This window comes from Epinephelus fuscoguttatus, linkage group LG15 (genome assembly GCF_011397635.1).
Source record: "Epinephelus fuscoguttatus linkage group LG15, E.fuscoguttatus.final_Chr_v1".
Lineage (NCBI taxonomy): Eukaryota > Metazoa > Chordata > Actinopteri > Perciformes > Serranidae > Epinephelus > Epinephelus fuscoguttatus.
Genome location: NC_064766.1, coordinates 8,708,115 through 8,731,644, shown reverse-complemented (window position 1 = coordinate 8,731,644; position 23,530 = coordinate 8,708,115). Strand labels below are relative to the sequence as shown.

General features: G+C 38.8%; 1 protein-coding gene across 2 annotated transcripts; it reads right to left on the bottom strand.

Moving 5' to 3' along the window:
• Nucleotides 1-118: 118 nt before the first annotated feature.
• On the bottom strand, nt 119-23,128 carry lyn (LYN proto-oncogene, Src family tyrosine kinase). 2 transcript variants are annotated; one of them, XM_049598397.1, is made up of 13 exons: nt 22,949-23,128; nt 16,624-16,772; nt 16,169-16,211; nt 15,365-15,467; nt 13,099-13,197; nt 12,709-12,812; nt 12,445-12,594; nt 12,184-12,336; nt 5,830-6,012; nt 5,512-5,588; nt 4,806-4,959; nt 3,357-3,488; nt 119-1,626 (listed from the first exon to the last, which is right to left on the bottom strand). In XM_049598397.1, exons 2-13 carry the CDS (start codon nt 16,765-16,767, stop codon nt 1,424-1,426), a joined length of 1,545 nt encoding a protein of 514 aa, XP_049454354.1. In that variant the 5' UTR covers nt 16,768-16,772; nt 22,949-23,128; the 3' UTR covers nt 119-1,423. The 2 variants fall into 2 exon arrangements, with proteins under 2 accessions (XP_049454354.1, XP_049454355.1); XM_049598398.1 differs by having other exon boundaries at nt 16,684-16,772.
• Nucleotides 23,129-23,530: the final 402 nt, after the last annotated feature.

Sequence of the window (23,530 nt, the reverse complement as noted above, 5' to 3'; positions counted from 1 at the left end):
AATTGAATTCAAATTTTATGATCAGTTAGTTTTTGAGAAAATCAACAAAATCACTCAGGATGGGTTTCTCAGTGTAAGCGTAAGCATCGAAATATGACCTGAATGTACAACCACATGGAACACAGAATAAAATTTATTGCATACACCCTCAGTCCACACAAAATGTACACACTCTCTTTTCAGATAGCGACGACTATACAACACAAAATGCTCACACAAACAGCTCACAGTTCCAATGTTCACAAAAGCCCATACAGTATGTGGATATTGTTTCTTTGCACATTTAAGGTATAGTTTCAATGCAACATCCAGATCACAATTCTGATTACACAATACACATTTGAACAAACAAACAAAACAAGCAAGAGCTACAGCACTTCAATATGAAGTGGACTTAAAGGTGATCGACCCTTCACTGGCCAATGAAACAGCAAGCAAACAGAAACAACTCAAACATAAACAGTATGTCTTCCAAAATGGGGGTCCCATTGTTGGAGCAGCTTATGAAATCATGAAATGTAAAACGGATAGACATAACCATATGAATATATTTTTTGTAGAGCATAATTTGCTCTTAACTATCGTATCTACCCAAATTGAAATGTTATTATGGAACATCATAACATATAATGCTGCTTTTTACACATCAGGCAGATAGAAGATGTAAGTTTCACTAATGACAGCCTCTGAGATGGAAACATTGTGAATACATTTGTTCAAAGAACAATTCAGTCATTTACTGTAAATATCAGAGCAATAAAATGGCACATTATGCGTTTGAAGTCAAAGATATGATTGTGAAATGTTTACTCAGTATGAAAAAGTGACCAGAAGTGTACATTTAACAGCTATCCCTACAGGCAGCATGTCCTTTTTCCCATTTTGCATCATTATTTACACAGACACTATGAGGCAGCTGTTTGTACTGAAATCAAGACACTAAACCTCCTGTATCATGTCCTACCTTAGCAAACTGTTTGTATAATGTCAGCTGTTTGTTCAGTCCCTCTGTACACAAACCTATATTGAAATTTATTTGGTCCAAATATTTAAACACCTAAACACAAGACACCAGTGTCAAATGTAAAAAGAAAATGACACGATTAACTATCTGTATCTGTTATATATAATGCTAATCTGTGCAAAAGCCATCTCCTGTATACCCCAGAATATGCTTACAGGTGAGATTAAACTGCACATGTATAATAAATGAACAGACAGGAAGCACTGTGAGTGGCTGCAGTAGCAGTATATACTGGAACCTGCATCTTCTCAACTGTGACTATTAAGGAAATACATTGTATAGATGTATAGAATGTGGCATATGTACAAAACATTACAAACCTAAAACTTAATGAGCTCCAAACATAATCTGGAGTGAAAGTGAAATGTCTTTATGTGTCAAAGCTGAAAGTGTCCCTCTCTATGGTTGTTGCTGGTACTGTCCCTCTGTGGCGGTGTAGAAGTCATCCAGGACGCTCTGCATGTAGTCAAAGGTGGGCCTGTCCTCAGGTTTGCTTTTCCAGCAGGACATCAAGATCCTGTAGAGCTCATCAGGACAGTTGTCGGGCTGAGGCATCCTGTAGCCGCGCTGCACAGAGGAGATCACCTCGCCTTTAGTCATACCTGAGGACAATACAGGCAGAGAAGGAGGTGTGAATACTGACATGTTTAAAGAGAGGCAACACACTGGTGAAAGCACTCAAGTTCATCATTTTGAGCATAACAATCACCAGTAGAGGGCAGTCAAGCTTCATAACTCTAAGAGCCCAATGTTTCATTTTGGTTACCAGTGCTTACTAATCAAGCAAAGTTGGTAACTACCTCTGGGGCAAAAGATCCCAAAAGCCCCCTGGGCCCACAAAAGCCCCAGGTTTACTTGGGGAAACTATGTTATGGTAATGCTTGTAATAATAATGACACATGAGCATAGCACGTAGTTGAATGGAAACATATAGGGTCTCATTCATGAAAAGTGAGTAAATCTGTGTGTAGATTTGCACATAAAAACCTACGCTACTAAAAACCTACTCCGGATTCAGGAACGCTGCAGGAAACTCAGATTTGATCGTAAACACATGTGTATGATCATGAATGCCAATCCATCGTAAAGTGACAGCATCAATTAGCATAAATCCCTGCCCATGAATAGCCAATGACCACCATATAAGGAGGTGTAGGTGCATCCTGTCGACCTGTCAGTCATGGCGCAAACAAAGAAACAGAGAGTGAAAGAAAAAAGAATTTTTTTTCCGAAGCGGAGATCGAAATAATTTTGGGTGAAGTGGACTGAAGAAAAAACATTTTATTTTCTTCAGTTAGTAGTGGTGTGACAGGGACAGGCAAAGCGAAGGCCTGGAGGGAGGTAACAGATGCTGTTAATGTTGTCTCTGTGGTACAAAGAACCATGTCAGAGGTGAAGCGTAAATGGTTTGATATGAAACTGGAGGCAAAGAAACGCATAAGCACACACACAAAATACAGCGGTCACCAAACAAACAGAAGATTCATTTGTGGGGTTTTGAATGAAGTGGGAACAGGAAACCAGAGATGTTTTGTGCGTAATGGATAAACTCTAAATCAGTGATGGCTGTCGGAATGTAGAGCTATTTAACATTTATTTTAACAAATGATATGGATAACATATACCCTACAGCAGTTTTGTATGCATCGTCTTCAAATTATTTGAATCTTAATAGCCTAAAGCTCTGTTTTATACAACGTAAATTAAACATTTTTCAAATCAGATTTATTCATTCAAATGATCAAAAAGCCACAAAAAAGCAACAACAACAACAAAAATGTGTTGTCTCAAATAATTCTTTCAGCTGGCGCGTGCTCCTTCGTGGCTCCACCACCTGCTGCTCCTGCTGCCCCTGTTGAACCCAGGCACCGAGGCCGAAGAGGCTGTGATCCAGCTGTCCTTATGGATATTTTTATTATCATCATTCAACATGTAGAAAGAATGTAAGAATGTAATCTATTGAGTCGATTTACATAAATAATTCTCAATCATAAACCTAATCTGGATCTTAAACCTGCTAACTGCCAACTAATGTAACTAAATGTGTTATATTTTTAATATTTTTGTCATGTTTAGATTACGTGTTTCAAAGGCATCTGTGTATTGTGTACATAACAGAGCGCAATACGAATTAAAATTGTAATTTCCAATAGTGACAAGCAATATTTATGTGCTTTACTAAATTTACACAAGCACTATGAGTGGTCAGGAGCAGGAGTAGATTTTGTTAGTAGCTACGAAAAGATAGGAGCTACTAAAATATTGATGAATGCGGACATGCACGTAAATTTCCTTCTGCTCACGTTTCATGAATAAGACCCATAGTGTTTACCTGGGTATGGGATTTTCCCGTAGGTTATAATCTCGTAGAGCAGAACTCCAAAGGACCACATGTCTGACTTGATGGTGAAGGAGCCGTAGTTGATGGCCTCTGGAGCGGTCCACTTAATGGGGAATTTGGCTCCTGAGGAGGACACGCACACAGTTACACACAAACACAGGTCATGTTACCATTAACGCAAGGTTATACTGAAATCAGAGATGTAGACTGGGGTCAAATTGTTTGTGCAAGATTCAAACGAGTCACAAAGTTGATGACTTCAGACTTGACTTGATGAATTCAAAAAAGACTTGCAGCTTGTCTTGGATTTCATACCAATGGCTTGTGACTTCATTTGGACTTGAGCCTTTTGATGTGGAGATACTTGATACCTTTCCCCAAACCCAGAGATTAAAAAGTATGGTATGTAAAGTGTGCCACAAATCATTTCCCTTCATTTCCTGAATCAACTAATATTAAAGCAGTTCATTCCCAGCAAGTCAACACTTAATTCCCTAGATAATCCACTTTGTTTGAACTTGAGCCGTGAAGAACTGATGTTATGTGACTGAAAAAAACATAGATAATTTCATTCGCGTACAAAAACTAATTGCAGTATGCGAAACATTAAGGTAAAAAATTACAAAGACACAAGTTTCAACTTTGTCTGACATTTGAAGTCGCACAAACAACAGTAAGTCAAGGCTAATATTAACAAAGTTAGCGGGCTAATTCTTAGCTCACCTTTGCGTAAACGCTGAGTAACTTTTTAAAAAACTTATATATACAAACTTCAAACTTCATGATTTTTGTAAACTTCATATATCATTACTCTGGTGTTGAAATGTTATTACGTTTGGTACAAGCTAAAGTAAGCTACATAAAGTCTGCAAATGACAAGTGGAATTCACCTGCTGTGTGTGAATAGGTCATACTCCTCCACATTCCCAAACATCTCACCCCATACTGTCCAAGCTGTATGTCATGGAAGATTCATATTCTATTTATGTACTCGCATTTATTTGTAATTTTCCTATTAGTAGTTTCAGTGTCTCCTGGTTCCAGATCAGTGATCAATCAGGTTTCATGTTATGACACAGAGATACACACATTCTCTCCCACTTGTCTCTCTCTACAGTGTTGTTTACTAGACTGTATCATGGGTACCAGTGTCAGTATGAAGGGAAATAGACCTAGTGTGTGGTTCAAGGCCATGAAATGTGTTGGTCACTGCGGTGTACATGATTTGAGCTTGAAAAAGTGAAGCAGCTGGTAAATGAAACCAAAAGTCAAGTTTGTTACAAAACACATTGGTCAGTACAACAGAAGTTGTCAATTCTGCTGTCGGCTCTCAAAAGGGGATTTTTATTGTGATGTTTCATAAGTCAGCTCAATTCTGATGGGAAAAAACTCCTACACAAGACAACACTGGACACACACACATATACACATAGAGTTTACCCTCTCTTGCAGAGTATTCGTCATCCTCTATGACTCTTGCCAGTCCAAAATCAGCTATTTTACAGAGCAGACTCTCTGACACCAGGACGTTAGCTGCTCTCAGGTCTCTGTGGATGTAATTCTTCTTCTCTATGTATGCCATGCCTTCTGCTATCTGCAACAGCACAAGGGAAGTATGGTTTACACTGTATGATCATTGCAAATTTTCATTGAAACAAACGACAAGGAATGAAACAACTAAGAAAAGGAAAATAAGTGGAATTGATTCATTATTCATTTAACTCTTAGTTACACTCTGTAAAACACACTCAAGACGTGGGAGTTGCCTTTTCATGTGGGTTTTTAAAAGAAAGACGAACAGAAAAAGGAAGAAAAGTCACAGTAAAGCTTTATTTAACCACTCTGTTCATTTCCTAATAATTTTCTAAGAGGTTTCCTGCAAAGAATTATATCATTTTCCACTGATTATAGCAGAACATTTCCTTGAAAGAAATGCTAGATTTACATGTAAGTCACCTAAGTCAAATCAGTCATACAATGTTTCTTTATTTTTGGAATCTTTATCAGTGAAGTGTTTTTTTTTTTACTTTTGGTTATGGTTCTTCTTTTCAGTTCAGCAATGGAAACAGTGACGTTACATCTGTTTCACAATCATGGCCAAGAGTTGTGAGAAAAGGCAGCACGTTGTGGTCAGTGTGAAAATCACCTGTGCTGAGAAATCGATGAGCTTGGGGAGTTGCAGTTTGAATCCTGCGTCGCTCTTTAAGAAGTCTAGTAGGCTCCCTGCACGAGACACAACAGGAAAAAGTGTCAGTGTCTTGTATGTCTGTGTCCAGACAAGATCCAGAGATCAACATGTGGTCACATGAACACTGTATGTCACAATACTACACTGCTGACATTTCTTATTAATGGATGCTTATTTTAAATATCTAATACTGAAATTTATTATACTGCTGCATCCATTTGAAGCTGTTCCGAATGGGAATATCAGCAGCAAGTGTTAAAAATAAAGCTCATTTACCATTTGCCATAAATTCAGTGATGATATAGATGGGTTGTGTCTTGGTGACAACAGCGTAGAGCCGCACCAGCCTGTCGTGCTGCAGCGTCTTCATGACGTTGGCTTCCTCCATAAAAGCTTCAACCGTCATGGTGCCTGGCTTCAGGGTCTTCACTGCCACTGTGGTTGTGTTGTTGTAGTAAGCTGATTGTGCAGAGAGTGAAGCCAGAGGGCGATAGAGAGATTTAGTGAAATGGAGAACATTAATATAAATCTGTGAAAGTGTGAAACCATCTGCTTGACACGCTGCTTGGCTTCAGGGTGTTTCAGTGCGCTACAGTGACGACAGGACAATTTCAAACAGGCTATAACTCTTGAAAAAGGACATTTTTATTCTGCTGTAACTTTTTGAACAGTTATTGATATAACAGTAATGTGTCAAACTAAAACAGATGATATATAGTATATAGTATATATATAGTCTTTTTTAAGTGGAAGATTACATTGTGTATATCAATTTTTACTCCACGTTTCCACAGAAATTGTAGTGATAAACATGAGAGCCCATGAAGTAACACACTTAATTTACTGTTAAAGAAAAACATCACACATCACAACCAATGACACATGACACTAAAGTAGAAAATGTGTGTTACATTTAGATAATTGGAGGTTTAATAAAGTTGACACTGAAATATTGAGTGATGTTGCTTTTCAGGCTTATGTTGTGGCCGAATATAATTTGTAGCTTCTTAAAATATGAACAACAATAGTAATAGTGAGATACTGGCTACAGTTGCATTTGTATTGGTTATGCAATGGCAAAAAACATAAACAAAACGGGCATCAGATGGACTGCCACAATACTGTAAATCAATCAGTCAGTGGAAATGTATGTGATGGTCTTTTTTATAAAAGTAGACTGTCTATACGACAGAAAGACATAACTACTTTTGAAATGAGTGCTATATGACCAGAGAAAACAGAGAAAAAGGACTGTGGCATTCACTCTTGCTCAAAAGGAAAAAAAAACCTACAACAACCGGAAAGCACTGCGTCGAAACCAGACCAATACACGGTCCCAGTGGTAGATGATGTAATGAGAATTCAGCCACTTGAGGCAATGTTGGCTAGTGACAAACAATCTTGCATTACAGTTAAATAGTAAGCAAAAACTTGTTTATGAAAATATTTGAGGTGAGAAACAGGCAACTCTGTAACAGAATCTTGGTTGCTTAGTTTTACCATTTGATCTCAGTTTTTTCAGTCTCTGTGTTTACTATGCAGGAAACAGTATGGGGCCCAGTTCCTGTTCACAAGCTCTTGCTATTACAGCTAAATAGAGCATTAAAATACGTTTCAAAAAGCATTTTAGGTGAGAAATAGGCAGTGAAGTAACATAATCCAGATTTATTTTCAATCAGCACTGCCAGTTTTAACATTTGATCGGATTTTGGTCTGAGAGAGTGAAAGAGAGGGGCTGGTCTGTTACTTAATCTGCTCCAGCCCGTTCTCATTCTCAACAATACCGCTGCTTGGTCAGTGAGGCACCTTGTTTTCAGTTTATAATGCCACCGGATAGCGTCAGTTAGAAATGCCGCCGATAGCAAGGTAGCACTGGAGCTGGAAAGTCACTATATGGCAGACAAACCCCGAAATTTCACACAGGAGGCCGCTGTTTGCTTCCTGTATGAATGTTGAGCCTAACAATAAGTTTATTTAATAAGTTTAATGTAATTTTATTTTGAAAAAGACTGTGTGCATCTAACAAATAGAAACTGCACATTTCCAGTGAAAATGGAAGTGTGTTGTGACACAATGCATGTAATAAGCATAAATTGACATGGCATCCCAGAACGTCAAAAACAGATGCAGTCCACAGACCAAACAGCGATATTTGACAAGTTGAGATGAGAACATGTCTACTTTTATATTCCACATGTCCGTGCTGAGTGACGGGCAGTACAAAAATGCCGAAGTAGAGCCTGTAGTTCCATCAACAGCCAGTAACAAAGGGATACTGGTTAGATGGAGGAAAGTTTACTACAATTCACGTACACATATTGCCCACTTTGTTTTGATACAAAGCTGGTTGAAAATCAGCGAAGTGTCCCTTTAAAGGCCCTGCAGATACACACTTCTTCACAGAGCAGCTGGAAAAGGGTGGGTGACAAAATTGTGCAAGGAGATGTGACTGCTTTGGTAACAGTTCAGTGAACAAAGATATGTAGTAAAAGTGCTTGTTTTTTCACTTTTCATCTTTAAATTTAGCGTACTGGGCCAAATACACAGTCACAGGTATCGTCATGAAGCTGCCGTCTGACCACATAAGTGCTTTCACTCTCACAATCAAATCCATGCATTTCTAATGAAGCACAAGAAGATAAATGTACAGCATAGTATTTATTAGACCAGGCACTGTTGTTACTTTAGAGCATCGTCATATTTTTGTGATTGTAGTTTAGTTTCTAGTGAGTTTTAGTCATTTATGTAATTATTTTATTTTATCATCTGCCTCTATGATTGTCCTTTTTCATTTACTTTTGTGATTCATGTGTGACTGTTGTGACATTTCAGTTTTCCAGAGATTATTAACGTACTTTCTCTTTCACATAGTTCATTACAAAAATCAGATTTTTCTCTAATTGTTGCTTTTTATTATGAAATATTAAAGCAATTAACAGCTGAAAACTATTCAAACTATCCTCACATGGAATATCTGTGAAGAGAGGGTCTCAAGTGCACATTGCTTAATTTTAGTGGTCCACTGTGTAAGATTTAGGGTGATTTAGTGTCCTCTAGCAGTGAGGATTGTAGACTGCAACCAGCTGAAACTGGTTAGGATTCATTCCGTGTTCATTGTTCAAGAGGTTTTTACCGGGAGTTGGATTATTCCCAGATGTCTCTTCTTCTCCACAACAAACAGACCAGGTGATTAGCAGTTTCACATTACAAATCAGTGCTTCTCCTACACTGTTTGGCACATCAGAGACAGACCGCTAGCCCAGCACCTGCTGACGTGTGTTCACATTTTTTCCAAAAGACCATCTGGAACTTTTGGAAAGTTGAAGTATCTGCAGAGGTCTCTTCGTCTCCGCAACAAACAGACCCAGTGATTTGAACCGGTAAAAACACTGAAGAAAATAGTTTCACATTAAAAAAGTTTGTTGCAGAGGGGCTGCTAACTACGGTGGCTAACACAAACACATGAATGGCCCTATCTGCTGTTGAAACATAGCGGTGCAACATGGTGAGTCCCATAGATGAGGACCTGCTCCCTATGTTGATATAAATGGCTCATTCTAAGGTAACAAAAACATGACTTCTTATTTTCACATGTTTCAACACTAAAGATGACATACTTAGGTAATATTTTGTTTCTACCAATATAACCCCCTAAATCCTACACAGCAGACCTTTCATGATATTGCATGTTGCAGATTTATAGGCTAACGAAAGATTGTATTAACAAAGCATCAGATATTTGCAGGTATGTACAATACAGTAACACGTCACTGTATGAGCCTGCTTGTAATTAGCATGAAACGCACGAAACAAAACAAACATTGTGCTATAAAGAAATAGCTGTGAGGTCACAGAGAGAGAGAGATGAGATGGAGGAGTTCAGCAGGGGTTAGTATGAGTTTGGGCTGTTGGTGGGATTAGTGGGATGTTTATGACACTGACTGTTTCCTTTTGTGAACCAGACACAACCTAACCGTGCATTTGCAGGTAAATTGTGGTTAGTTAAGACTCTCGCTCTTATTTTGGGCAAATGTGATGGTAACAACCTCTCCTCCCTCCTCATACTGTAAGTTCATATGGCGCCATGTCCTATTTTCATAGTGTGCTATTGTCTTTAGTGTTAGAGACATTTATGACATGCTGTCAGCTAAATTAACACCATTTGTTTTTTCATGCTGGCCATGAATGCAAAGCCTCCAAGCATAGCACTACACCACAATCACTCCGTGACATTCTCATATATGCAGTAGCTAAAAAGATCATTTTAACAACCATAAGCACACATTTTTGTATTCAGTAGGTTTTCATTATGTTTTATGCAATGTCATTATCTCAAATAAATCAGTAATCTGGAACTTGAACCCAGACTTCCTCACCATTACCCACCCACAGAGGTAACACAAAAATCTAAGCCCTTTTCACCACTATGTTGTCATATACTTCCCTCTTGTTTCAAAGAATTGCAGTCACAGTTGTGCACGTGCTCAAAAGGCAATTTTAGGAACATGTTTTTTTTTTTAAATGAATAATAAATTTGAGTCTATAATTCCTGAATTATGAGTACGTATCAGGCCACAAAAAGGTTTGTGTGTGTGTGTGTGTGTGTGTGTGTGTGTGTGTGTGTGTGATATCTCCACTCCCAAACTTCCGATGCAAATCTCCCTTCAGACTCAAACATTTCCTACATAGATGATAAAACACTGATGCACACATGAATGCAGCCACTTTTACTGCAGAGGCATGTGTGGACACATTTGAGCACATCTTCAGAGAAAGCATTCAGTGCTGATCAAAACTATGTAATACACGTAGTGAGTAACAAAAGAAGGAAGTCGTTTTTGTTTTAATAAGAGGGAAATGGAACTTCCCTGTAATGTTCACTTCTGCAGCTCTGAATTTACAGAAATGAGACAAAGGAATTGGAAATCCTCAGACCTGCAAAACTGAACAAGGCACAGGCCTGTTCACTCAACCACCAAAACCAAGGTGCCGTTTGCAGGGTATTTCGAGGGGCTGTGATAAATGAGCCTTTCATTTGTTTAGACATCAGCGTTGCGTGGATTTAATTCTTTCCCCTCTTTCAGTTTTTTCTTTTTATGTATGTTATGAAATGTCAGTGAAATCTGACTCAGCCACAGCAGCCGCGTCTCCTTGAATGCATTTTTATGTCCATTTTAAGGTATCGCTTTAGGAAAGATCCATAGAGATGGCAGAATTCGATTAAACTTTCTCCATTGCACAAAAAAAGTTTATACACTCACTTGAGTTGGTTTTTGCCTCGTTGAAAAATGAGTTGATGTGATAAATGGGATATGAAATTCCTTTGCTGAATAAATTCAGACATATTGAACATTTAACTCACAAGACAGGTCAGCTGTTTCCGCAACACAATCTTACTCCCAACTTGTTAAATACATACGCTTTGTCAGTGGCCTTACACGTTAAACTATGCTCTAGGTACTCCCTTAGTGTTTTAGACATTTGGGGATGGCGTGTCAAGTTACACTTGTTACAAGCATTGTGTCTTTTCGAAATAAACTCAGGAAATGTACAGTTTCCACCCATTACATGCATGCAGCCTTTTTTTTTAAATAAACATGAATAAAAACTTTATTAAAACGTTAATAAAATAACTTGTTTTACTGTGGGTTTCACATGGGACACAAACAGGGGCCTCCTGAGAGTCTGTTCGATCCATCCATCTCCCCTGGTTCATGTCCTATGCAGACATTCTCGCTCTTTATGCCACGGCAGTTGCTCAGAACTCCAAAAAATGTCACTGCCTGGTGTGTCTCATACCACCACTACAGGCTGCCTCTTTGCATTGATACGTAACAAATTGGGAGTGAGAATGGGTTGCTTTCCGCCGTTGGTGTCTTTTCACACATCCCCATAACATAATGGATGCATTAGAATCAATAGCAATAAAATCAGTAGCATCAATGTCATGAAATATGTCCAGTACTAGCTGACATAAAAGAACAAGTCAAATGTGCCCAATTGAAACTAACTCCTTTAGACTTCTCTCGATTTTTCTTTAGTAGATGGTTAGATGTAAAAGGGGACTTGTTTTGTTTCTGGGGCTCAATCTCTTCTTTTTCTACTGGTGGATTACAGCCATGTGTAATGCGTACCACATACCACCAACTTTGCTTGACACTTGAATGGAAACAGTTGTCTTCTTGGTAGCCATACCGTGTTAGAACAAATGAGTTAATGATTTACTCATGGCCAAAACCTGAAGACTATGGTTGCACTTGTCTGGACAACCACACACATATTCCATGAGACGTGCTCTTTTATGTACTTTCAGAACATTTTTTACATGAGGTGTTGTTGTCATCATACCCAACCCCCTAACCTCAGGGCCCAGTGTGCAGTCTGCTATCATGTGCCCTAACTGAGATGAGCGCGGCTTTGTTGAACTGTTGGGAGCTAAAACTCCCACCAGCCTATCTCTCAGGGTCTTTGAGGCACACAGGCCTCTCCACTACGATAAGGTTCAGCACATGGAGCACCTCAGGGAGCTCACTGTGGCCTGGTGTCCCACAGGTGGTGAAGAGGACATAAGAAGCTGTTCCTAGTCAATGTCATTGACTAAATTAAGCCAAAATGCTTCTCTTTACTCACCCATCCAGACTTCTCCAAACTGCCCTGCTCCAAGTTTCTTCACCATCTTAATAGAATCTTTGGAAATCTCCCAGGCATCTTTATCCCACGGCTTCTGAGCTTTGGGTTTCACACATGGACGGTCCAGTTTACGACACAGGCCATCTGCTTTGTCTGGAAGGAGCGCTTGCTTTAGTGTTCAATTTTATGAATAAAACATTGGTTATGAAATCAGTTTTGAATAAAGGATATTAAGTGCCTCCATTTCAGAGCTGTACTCACTGTGGTAGTGTTTGATCATGCTGCCGATGTCTTGGAAAGAGATTTTTGGAGAAATGTAATAGCCGCCATTATCCATCATCCTGATCTTATAGTGTTTGACAGAATCTGTCCCCTGGGCGTCCACGTCTCTGATGGACAATGAGAAACTTCCTGTGGGAAAATCATCAAATGAAAGTGACTAGTGATTCGAAATGAAGCAGGGGGAACTCGGTATATTGAAACGGAATATATCTGTGTCTCTCAGGGCTGCTGAGATTTCCATACCTTTTGAAGTTTCACTTTCCCTGATAAGATAAGAGCCTGGTTTGTTTGCAGGCGCCAGCAGCTGCCTTTCTGCGTCCTTCCTCGTGATGTCCTTGAAAAACCACCTACAATGAACAGGAAATTGAACTGAATATACAAATGGATGTATTTTTTATATTTATATTGACTTCCCACCCATTTTAATGAATGGCACCAGTTGTCTTGAAGCTCAGAAATCCTCCTTTGTTATCAGTGCAGATTAAATATGGAAAGTTCATAAAGCATAATAGCTTTCAATAGGATCCCCTATGTAAGTAATCAGCATGACACAAAATGTCAAATCAAACATCCCTTTTTTAAAAGCTGTTTATTTAAAGAGAAAAAGTCATTTATTTAGATGCAGCTACTCACTCTTCTGTTTCCATGGTGTCAGCTTGGGCAACATAATTGCACGGGATGAATCCTTCTTTCTTGGTTGTCAGTGACTTTGCTTTCCACCACTCCCCATGTCTGCAGGAGATAATCTATTTTAGCACAGTTATTGTTTTTCTTTGAATGTCAGTGAGTACCTTCTGTGGTGTCCTAAAGTGTTAGAATAGACCAAATCACCATGATGTCACACTAACAACAACTACCGCTTCTGGACAGACATCTGGCACTTGATTTGAATTGCAGAGATATGTGAAATTATTATATGTTTAAACTGTCTTATCTGATGTTTCAGCTATACTTACTCTGAGTACTGTGATGCTTTGCTAGTGTCTTTGAGATACCACATCTACCATTACCCAATAGTGACATCTCACTGCCGGTCAGACTAATGTAGATTGCTAGTTTTGGATAAACATAAGCTGTCTTTTTCTTTAGTCTGTTGCCCAATAGGAAAATTAGGTTGCAACCTAAATTAAAGTGTTGGTATTAATGAGTTATGAAAGCATCAAACATGCAATTTACTCTTGATGAATGAGATGAAAGAATTGTGAAAAAGAATTCATTTAATACGTTGCATTGTCATTTATCACGTTTGCTGTTTGCAGATGGAAACCTGGACCCTTCTCCACTTTTTGTTGTTCAGTCTGTTCTCATAAACTGTTTGAATGTTTTCCCATGAAAAGTAATGCAATCAAATTCATACATTTTCCATGTAACAGTTAGTCAGTAATTTGTGCATGACCTATGTATTTTGAAAGGCTGCGATCACATGTTTGCTGACGGGAGTATACAAGGACGGGGTTCCTGAGCTGTCTGAATGGAGGCAGAACACAGGATTTTTCCCTGGGATTTTCCCAAGGAGACTGTTCTGAACCGTGGGAACTTTGAGTCATTTGAAGGTACGTCCTCACTCACTATGTTTCTTTTTCCCAAACCTAACCACAGCAGCTTCACTTGCCTAAACCTAACCTCCGAAACTTTACAGTAAGGATGTAATGTCATTCGTGGAGAGCTTATTTGTAAGATATCATACACACTGTTGTGTGTGCATTTTTGTAGGATCTTATTGGAACCGTTCTACGAAGACGCATCGCATTCTTACCCAGCACCCCCATACAGAATAAGGCTTAAAGGTTCAGTGTGAAAGATTTAGGAGGACTTAGTAGCATATAGCAGTGAGGACTGCACATTGCAACCAGCTGAGACTTCTTTCGGTTAGGATTTCTCCAGTGTTCGTTGCTCAGGATGTTTTTATTTGCGCCAAATTATCCACAGAGGTCTCTCCCTTTCAAAAACAAATGGACCAGGTGATTAAACCCGGCAAAAACACTGAGTAAAGCAATGTCATGTTACAAATCAGTGTTTGCTTCTAACTTTGGTTGCCACTGGGAAAATGCAAATTGCCCTATCTAGAGCCAGAGTTTGGTTTGTCCGTTCTGGGCTACTGTAGAAACATGGTGATCTCCATAAATGAGGACCTGCTCCCTATGCGGCTTATTCTAAGGTGAGGAAAACACAATTCTTTTTTCAGATGATTATACACTAAAGAAAATATACATATTATATTGTATTCCATTTTTGCCAATTCCCCTAAATCCTTCACACTGGACCTTTAACTATTTTCTCAGCCATTCCTCATCCCCATTTGCTCAGCACTAATAGGTTGTATGTGCATGACACCTGGAAGTTACTGTTAACAAACATTGTGATTTGGTCCACAACCTGAGCCCTTATTTTCACATTAAGTCCCATCCTAAGTGGCTTACAATGAAAAAACAAATCATTTTACACACATAAGAATATCACATATCCATTTATCAGCCTATTCCAACACTTCAATGTAATTATATGGAGGGCACAGTGAGAATAACTATGCACTTTCATGGATTCCCCACTACACCAAATTAAAATCTGTCTAATGTCTTAAACATGATTTCATGAGCATGTCTTCTGAAATATATTGAACTTTGGGACCCTCTCTGAAATTTTAAGTATGCTCTGTGAGCTTGAATATTTTCTGGTGACGCAAGAGTCTGTAATAACAGATGAAGCTGTTAAGTGGATCTATCAGGGTTGAAGAGGTTACGGTGAACTGTACATGACTCTGACAGTCTCCTCAAGGTATGCAGTGCAAACAGTGCTCCATTTTGTAGCATGTGTAAGCGGTCATGATGCAGTATATACGTTCATGATGAATAACATTTACTGAAGTTGAATTGGTCTACCATCAGTATCAGACACTCACTCCTCTAAGATTTTCATCCTTTCTCCCTTCTTGAATCCTAAGTCATCGGGATGCACAGCTTCATATGGGAAAAGGCTGATCACAATTTTACCCAAACTTTGCTCTAAGAGAGGGAACAGAGAAAGATACAGACATGTTAGATACTGTACAATAGCAATAGGCACACATCTTATTTTAATCCTGCAACGTGATCCAAAGCAGGGCAAGCATTTACATCAGACAACAGTTAACCTGATGATGACCAAACCCACAAAGAGTGACTGCATAAGGAAACTGACTGGCCATACCATTTTCTAGCAACCTCAGCTATATTAGTGTGTGAGTGTGGAGGAATCACTGAGGTTATCAAAGAACCATCTTCCTCTACAAATGTTTAAATTGGCTCACAAAAATGTATTTAAATCTGTCTGGAAAAGCAAGGCTCAGCATATACCCGCAATACAACTTCACTTACCAGCTGTTGTGTTAATAATATTCTTTGAATTCTAAGTTAGTTGCACATACCTGGCTACTTTTGTGTAGTTTTTGAAGTTAATCATTTAATTGTAACAATGTTTTCAAAACCACAATCTTAGTATTGGCTAAGATATGCTAGCACACTCTGTAACAGATACATGCTAACTGTGTATGTTTACTGCTCGAGTGTCAGGGGATGTGAGGGTTGCAGTGTCTGACTGACTGACTCACCTTCCCTGTATTTTTTCCCAAATGTGAAAGCTATTCAACAGTATGTTTTTACATGCTTTTACAAAGGAAATTAAGAAAGTGAGAATGAAACACAAAGAATGAAGTGATGTGGCGTACCTTCCATTTTTTGGAACACCTGACCAGGTAGCAGGGAGTTATTCTGCAAAGGATAGACCAAAAGTTTTCATAGTCAGAAAATAAATGTTACATGTGCACATCAGCTGTCTGTCTGTCTGTCTGTCTGACACAGTTACCACTTGTAGACTACAGACTTTCACAGTGTGCTCATTTCCTCCTCACAGATGTGATTGTGTGGCACAGGGAAGTTCAGTTCATTAGGAAATATCTGAGTCACTATTTTTCCAAAACATTAGGAAAGGGTGTATCTGAAGTGTTTCATGGTCACAAATATTCCCCATTTGTTAAATTTTTAATTCACCGGGGCATGGTTTTCACTTTGGGCTAAAATCAGCAGCACAACACTTTACTTTTCTCAGAGAGCTGATATCAGTGTCTTCTTGACTACAACTGAAATTCTGGGTTTTACTCAGCCCGGCTGTCTGACTACTTACTATGTTTCTTTTTGTATTGGAGGTGGGGTCTCTGACATAGTGCGTGTTGTCGGTACGTACAGTCTGCTGGCTGTTCTTCCCCTCCACACCTCCGCTCAGACCTGCGCTCAGACCTCCACTCAGCGTGGACTTCATACAGCCCATACTGCCTGCAGGAGGAAGTGAGAAAAAGGAAGAGTGAACTGGGTTGTAACACATTTACCATTTACAGCTGCTGGAATAAACAACACTTAAAAAGGTTTGGAACCAAACACCTGTGACTTTTCAGTTCTCACATGTAAAATTAACACAGGACCAAAACAGCGACATGTTCATCTTTTCCTTTTTATATCACATCAAGTCAACACTTCGAAACTAACATGCAGGAACACGTGTAGCGTGAACCTAACAGCTGTGTTTGTAGGCCTTGAGGTCCAAATGAGTCTCTTTTGCTGCTTGGTCAGTGCTTTCATCATGGCATATAATACATGAGGAGTAGAGCCTGTAAGATGCAGTCCATTGTATAGATTATACTAATCAGTTTTTTCCAAATACAGAGAAATAGAAATTAACAAGCTGGTCTTTTGAGACCACTAGTGACTAGTGTTGCACTGAAATATACATAGCCAATTTTTATGGCCATATTTTGGTAACCAAATACTGTTGGTTAAGGGGATTGTTTGGATTTTTGAAGTGAGGTTGTATTACATATTTATCCACAGTCAATGTACTAGCTACAGTAGATGGCAGCTGGTACACTCCCAGTTTACACCAGTATGCAGGAGTGCCATCATGGACGCTAAACAATGTATTTTAGCCACCCAAGAAAATCCATATCATTTTAAGTGTACACTATATTAAGAATATTTTCATCATTTACCTTGCCGTCAGACAGCTTTTGAACTGATACTGAAGCTTATCTATGCTCTCTTCAAAGTCACCAGACTCCTTTGACAGAAACTGTAATTTTACCTCACAGAACACAGGAGTTGCTGGCCTACCGCTGCCTTAATCAAGTTGGGTTTTTTTTTGTCATTGTGTGACAAAACCCTTTTAACATTAAACATTTTAAAACACCAAAGTCTCACAATACCATAAACAAACGAAATGACTGATGCAGCAGTAGCAGCTCTCATGTTCAGCAAGGTATAATTACTGTTATTGTCAGTGGAGTCTGGCGGCTTTGAAGAGAGCATAGATAATGGCTTCAGTTCCCCATGGAAAAAGGCTGTCTGACAGCAAGGTAAGGTGGTGTAAACATTACACTTATTTTTTTTAATCAGGTGACTAAAACATGTTCTGCTGCTGCTCCGGCTACAGCAGTACACTGTTTCAACAAACTGGGGGTGTGCCAACCACTATCTACTGTGGGCAATGCACTGACTATGGATAAGTACCTCATACAGTCCCACTTCAAAAAATCCAACCTATCCCTTTAAGATGTGGGCCCTACACCAGGGATCCCCAACTTGCTATGCTTAGGGGCCACTTTTGCAAAATGACAGGAGGCCAGGGGCCAGTTGCATAGGTCGGGTGTATGCAGGGGCATTTCTACAATTTGAGGATGCTCAAGGCTTAACCCAGACCCTTGTCAGGGGTCTGGAAAATCCTTCCCTGGCACTTCTTTTGAGAAACAATCTTTATTTTGATGCTTTTTTGAAATGGTTCCCCGAAATGATTCCAGATTTGGCCCATGGGCCTTAAGTTGAGTGTCACTGCCCTATACCTTAAAGCAGTGGTCACCATCCTTTTTAAATCCAAGATCCCTGACCTCGGCCTCGGTGAAAGGCAAGATCTACCTACTGAAGTGTTGATAGAAAAAGACAGCTAACACTGTGTCCTTCCTACTTGAGGCCTTTAATTTGCCTGTATTTGAATTACATGCACTTTGCTGCAACATTCAAACTGATGCAACCAAGAAAAGACTAATTAACTGGCATATCAAACAGCTGTCTTGCTTAAAGAATTGTACAAAATAACATTCACTTCAGAGTCATGTAGTTTCATAACGCAAAAATAAAGGCATGAGGAATGTATGAGGGAATTATTTTGTTCATACCAGCTAACAACAAATTGATATTCTTCACATTTTGACACTTGGACTTATTATTATTCATATTTATCACTGACAAACATTTTTTATAAAGTGGAACTGTAATGTTTGCTTTCTCAGTCAGTGCTAAGCACATTACCTTATGCAGCATCACTTCTAGGTTTCATATGTAGCCTATCACCCTTCATTGTGACACTTGTCTGACTTATTCTTATTTATTGTCATTTACAAATATAAGCATTTTATAAAGTAGATCTGGCTATTTTTTCTCAGTGCTACATGCCGTCATCTTACGCAGCATCACTTTTCACATCAGAAGGCAGTCATGTTACTCAATCAAGTTAATGTGATGGCTGTGACTGGATACTGTCTGTGAGTGCTTTGTAGTTTGGCTCATAGCTACAGACAGCCAGTCTGAGACAGTCTGTGAGGTGTCTGTCAATAAGGCAGCTCCTGTACTTTGATTTGATTATTTTCATCTGTGAAAATGCCATTTCACATAGGTACATGGATCCAAAGTAGGCACTCACTCTTAGTGCACATGCAGTGAGGAGAGGAAACTTCTCTCTGCTGACAAGTCCCCAAAAGTTACCGTCCCTGGATCTGGCTTTCAGCTCGATGTCATTTTGTATATAGAGTGTATCTGTGATGGTCTGTATAGCTGCCTTTTATGTTTAGATCAGTTTCACACCCTTTGTGTTTAGCCACACTGGAAGCTTAACCCTGCGATGGCAATGTCAGAGTTTGCAGAGGAGATGAGTATGTCAGCACTTTGAAGTCTTTCACAGAAAAGCATCTGACTTTGTATTTTTACATTACCAGTGTTCAGTAACTTTCAAAGGGCATAAAAGAGGAAGAAACAACAATTGTCAGCACACCTTATAGTTCTAGGGAAACACACATCTACACATTCACCTTGCGAAAGGTTAAAGTTATAAACTAACTTTATGAAACAGAGTATTTTGCAGATTTCCCCATAGCAATGCAGTCTTTACAAACAGTAGATGTTTATATGCTGTAAGGAATTTTGGTTTGGTTTTAAGCTTACTCACACTAACACAAGTAAACACATTAACACAAGTAAAAATTGATTTTGGTCAAAGTTAGCTTGTGTTTTCTTTCCTGGTGAGACCTAGCATACTGTATTTACTCAAACTTTGGACCCAGTGGAGAATATTTAACTACGTTGCTGGCGTCATTAAATTGAGCTTAATTAACCAAGTACAGTATACTGTTGGTTGAAAGCTCAGTGTTTGTTTCTCAGTGTTTTTTCAGTTACTAAAGCTTTGCTCTCTTCTTTCCTTATTTTATTGAGTTCCTATTTTTGGTCTATTCCACTTATGCTAAAGTTAGTTATTTGTGGTGTTTGGTAGTGTTTAAACTAACTCACAGAACACTGAAATAATCGCTCCTACCAGTTTTACTTGTGTGTGTGTGTGTGAGTGCATGCGTGTAGATGTTGCAGATGTCTTGCATTTAATCCAAGAGTCCAGGTTAGTCCAGATAATGAAACATAAAGTGCTTGTGGTGGTTGATTATTAAAATGTCTTCAAATGCAAATCATTACATAGGCTTCTATTGAAACAGAGTAGGGAAGTGCTCGTCCACAGATATATATTTCTGAGAGGTTGTGAAAAAGGATAATACAGTAGAGATAACACACACACACACACACACACACACACACACACACACACACACACACAGGAATATTGATTGTATGAATCCGAGAGATTATTACTATGTGATCCATACTTCTATGATTATATGCTGGACTGATGTTTGGATGCCTTGCTGACACTATGAATCACAATACAACTGTTATATTGATATTATGGCCAAAGACACACAACTAAATAAGGTGAAGATGTACTGTAAAATAAGATTAGAGACTATAAGATCAACTTTATTGAAATGATGCAAAGAAATTGAGGCATCACAGCAGCAGTAGTACATGTTGGTCATAAATAACACCTGTTGTCTAGAAGAAAAACAACAGTTGCTCTTTCTCCAGGAAGCTGAAGTGCATGAGTGAACACAAACAGAGACAGGAAGAACACACTTTGGGTTTCTTGTTGGCCGGTCAAAGCTCTTTAAAACAGCATGTTGGTACAGCATGTGAGGAAGCAGGCTAAATAATGCTCTGAAGTTAGGCAAAATTTTGGTGAGGGAAAAATTGGCATGGCCATTTTTAAAGGGGTCCCTTAAACTCTTACCTCAAGATATCTGAATGAAATGGGTTCTATGTGTACCCATGAGTCTCTGCTGAACTTGAGAAGGCTTGCTCCTCATAAATGTTTTGTTCCTTACAATCAATGTATTCCATCAAATTAAAGCTGCATAGCATTTGCCTTTTTAAGGAAAGGACAACAAGGCTGTTTGAAAAGCAATAAATTGCCTAACACATGTATATACAGATACACGTTAACATGGGATTGTTGTGGAACTCAAAATATAAACCGTACCAGTACTAGTCTATGCACATCACATAATTAGTAATCTGAACTGTTAAATAAGATACCAAAGTAAATCAGTGTGTGTTTCTTTAATTCTCCATATTGACAGTTTTCAACTAGCCTTCATTTTACCAAAGTATGATGGAATTCCTGAAATTCAGTTATGGGTTTTGGTTTTGGTGTCCCACCCCAAAAATTTCAAGTGGTCCCATCATGCCACCCATATGAAATTTTAGGGGGAACCACTGTTAAAAGTTGACAATAGATCTGACAGTAAATGGTCAGAAAATGGTCAGAAAATAAAATAAGTCACATGTCAAAGGTCAAGAGGAATCATCTAGGAACAACCATCTATTGTTTACATATAATCCATTGTCATGGAGAAAAAAGACACTTTGATAGCACACTTTTGCGCTGACCCTAGTCTACCATTGGCTGGAGCTGAGGGGAATGTCATTAGTTAGTATTGGAAAAACTCAAGATTGGACCTGATGATAGCCTAAGATGAAACAGCAATTTCCATTGCCTTGTATTAAAAGTCATTTTGACTGGGACATGGATGTCTACACCAAATTTCAGGGTACTCCATCCAATAGTTGTCGAGACATTTTACTTAATAAAACCACAAAGGAATACTCACTGTGGCTCTAGAGTAACGGTCAAGAGATTACCAAAGTCATTAGGATTCAACGTTTGGAACCACAAATTTTAGTGGCTAGCGACATCCAAGTGAAAACTTTGACCTGCTGGTGACACTATAACAGAAATAAGGAGATGACCAAGGACAGTAGGATTCATCCTGATGGTAACATGAATGTCCGTTGAGATATATCAGTCTGGACGAAATTGGTTGACCAGTCGGTACTGCTGTTCCTAGAGTAATGCTGCTAGCTAAAACCTACTTAAGTACATTCAATACTAAAAGCATTATACACCTTACCCTTTTAGTTCCTAAGGAAAGGGAATGTTTCTGAGTAATGGTATGCAAATAAAAATGTGCCCAGAGATATTCAGATGACAGATTCGGGTCAGCCCCTGACAGATTGTTTGGACAAGAGTTAGGGGGAAAATGTTGAAGCACCATCAACACATGGGCAAACACAAGAGGGGCACACCTGGAAGTGAGAATTGATGCTCAGCGTGTTGTTAACTTGTCTAAATAGAGGTTTATGAATCATGATGACAGTACATGTGTATATGTAGGTGAATAAAAAGTGTTGTAACCAACAGTTTGGCAGTTTGGCACTGGTTTTGTGATTTATTGGTTCAGTGCCTCTGTTGTATTTTTAACTTGACAGTCAGCAAACAGCCGGAAACCAAGGGTCGGAACAGATTAGGAGCACACACACACACTCAGTGTGCACCACTATGACCAACATGCAAACTTCCTCCTTTAGCAATGGACTGAGCCAAAGGCTGGAGTGGTGAAGAAATGAAACCACAGGAGGGGACATATTCCACTACAGAATCTGATGCAACTAACTGATAAATAATGATGGCATATACTGCACATAATAAAACCCACATTAAAGTAAGTTAAACCACTGATTTATTACGGTTTACAAACTATTCTTTTAATCTAAATATTAAAACTATGACAAACATATTTTATGTAACTGTGAAATACTTTGATACATTAAAAAAACCATGGTTAAACCTTTAATTATCAGTCTAGTGATTCAAAATTTACTTTAACAAAACAAAAATTTAACTCAACAACGCATCTTTTTAACTCTTCTGATGTGACAGTTTGAGTGATTATGAACAGACTCTGCCAGCACACAATGACCTGATGCACATCTCTGACTGATGTCATTCACACCTCACTTGTGCTTACCTCTCTCAGTGTGTGTCCCTGGTTAAGGCAAAAGTTCATCCACTGTGAAGTTTTTTAGTCCTCAAATTTCTTCTCTTTGACTTTCATCCAAATAACTGACAGACTGGTGGACAGACAGGCTGGTGGACGCACAGACTGATGGTATCTGGCTCGACAAGTGGGTCAGCCGGTTGACATGGACTGTGACAGAATGAGGAACTTGGAGAAACTGGTGGGGGATTTTTTTTCTTACTGAAACTTCCTGGTACAATTGTCTAATGATTATTTGCATAATCAGCAACACACACAGACACACCCACATACCCACACATACTGGGGCACAGCAGAGAGATAATCTTTTAGATCTTAATACACAGAAACACTACATTTGTCAATGTTAAAGTAAAGAAGAGTTTTCCAATATGTCATAAAATACATAAGCAAACAGAATCCCTTTAGGAATAAAGATTTTAACTTATTCATCAACTACTTCTTCTTTTTGTTACTAATGTTTATGTATGCTGAACATAATATAAAAAGTTTAGTTTTTACCTTAGTTTGAGTGTCATCCCGTTTTTGTCATAAATTCTCCAACAGTGCTAC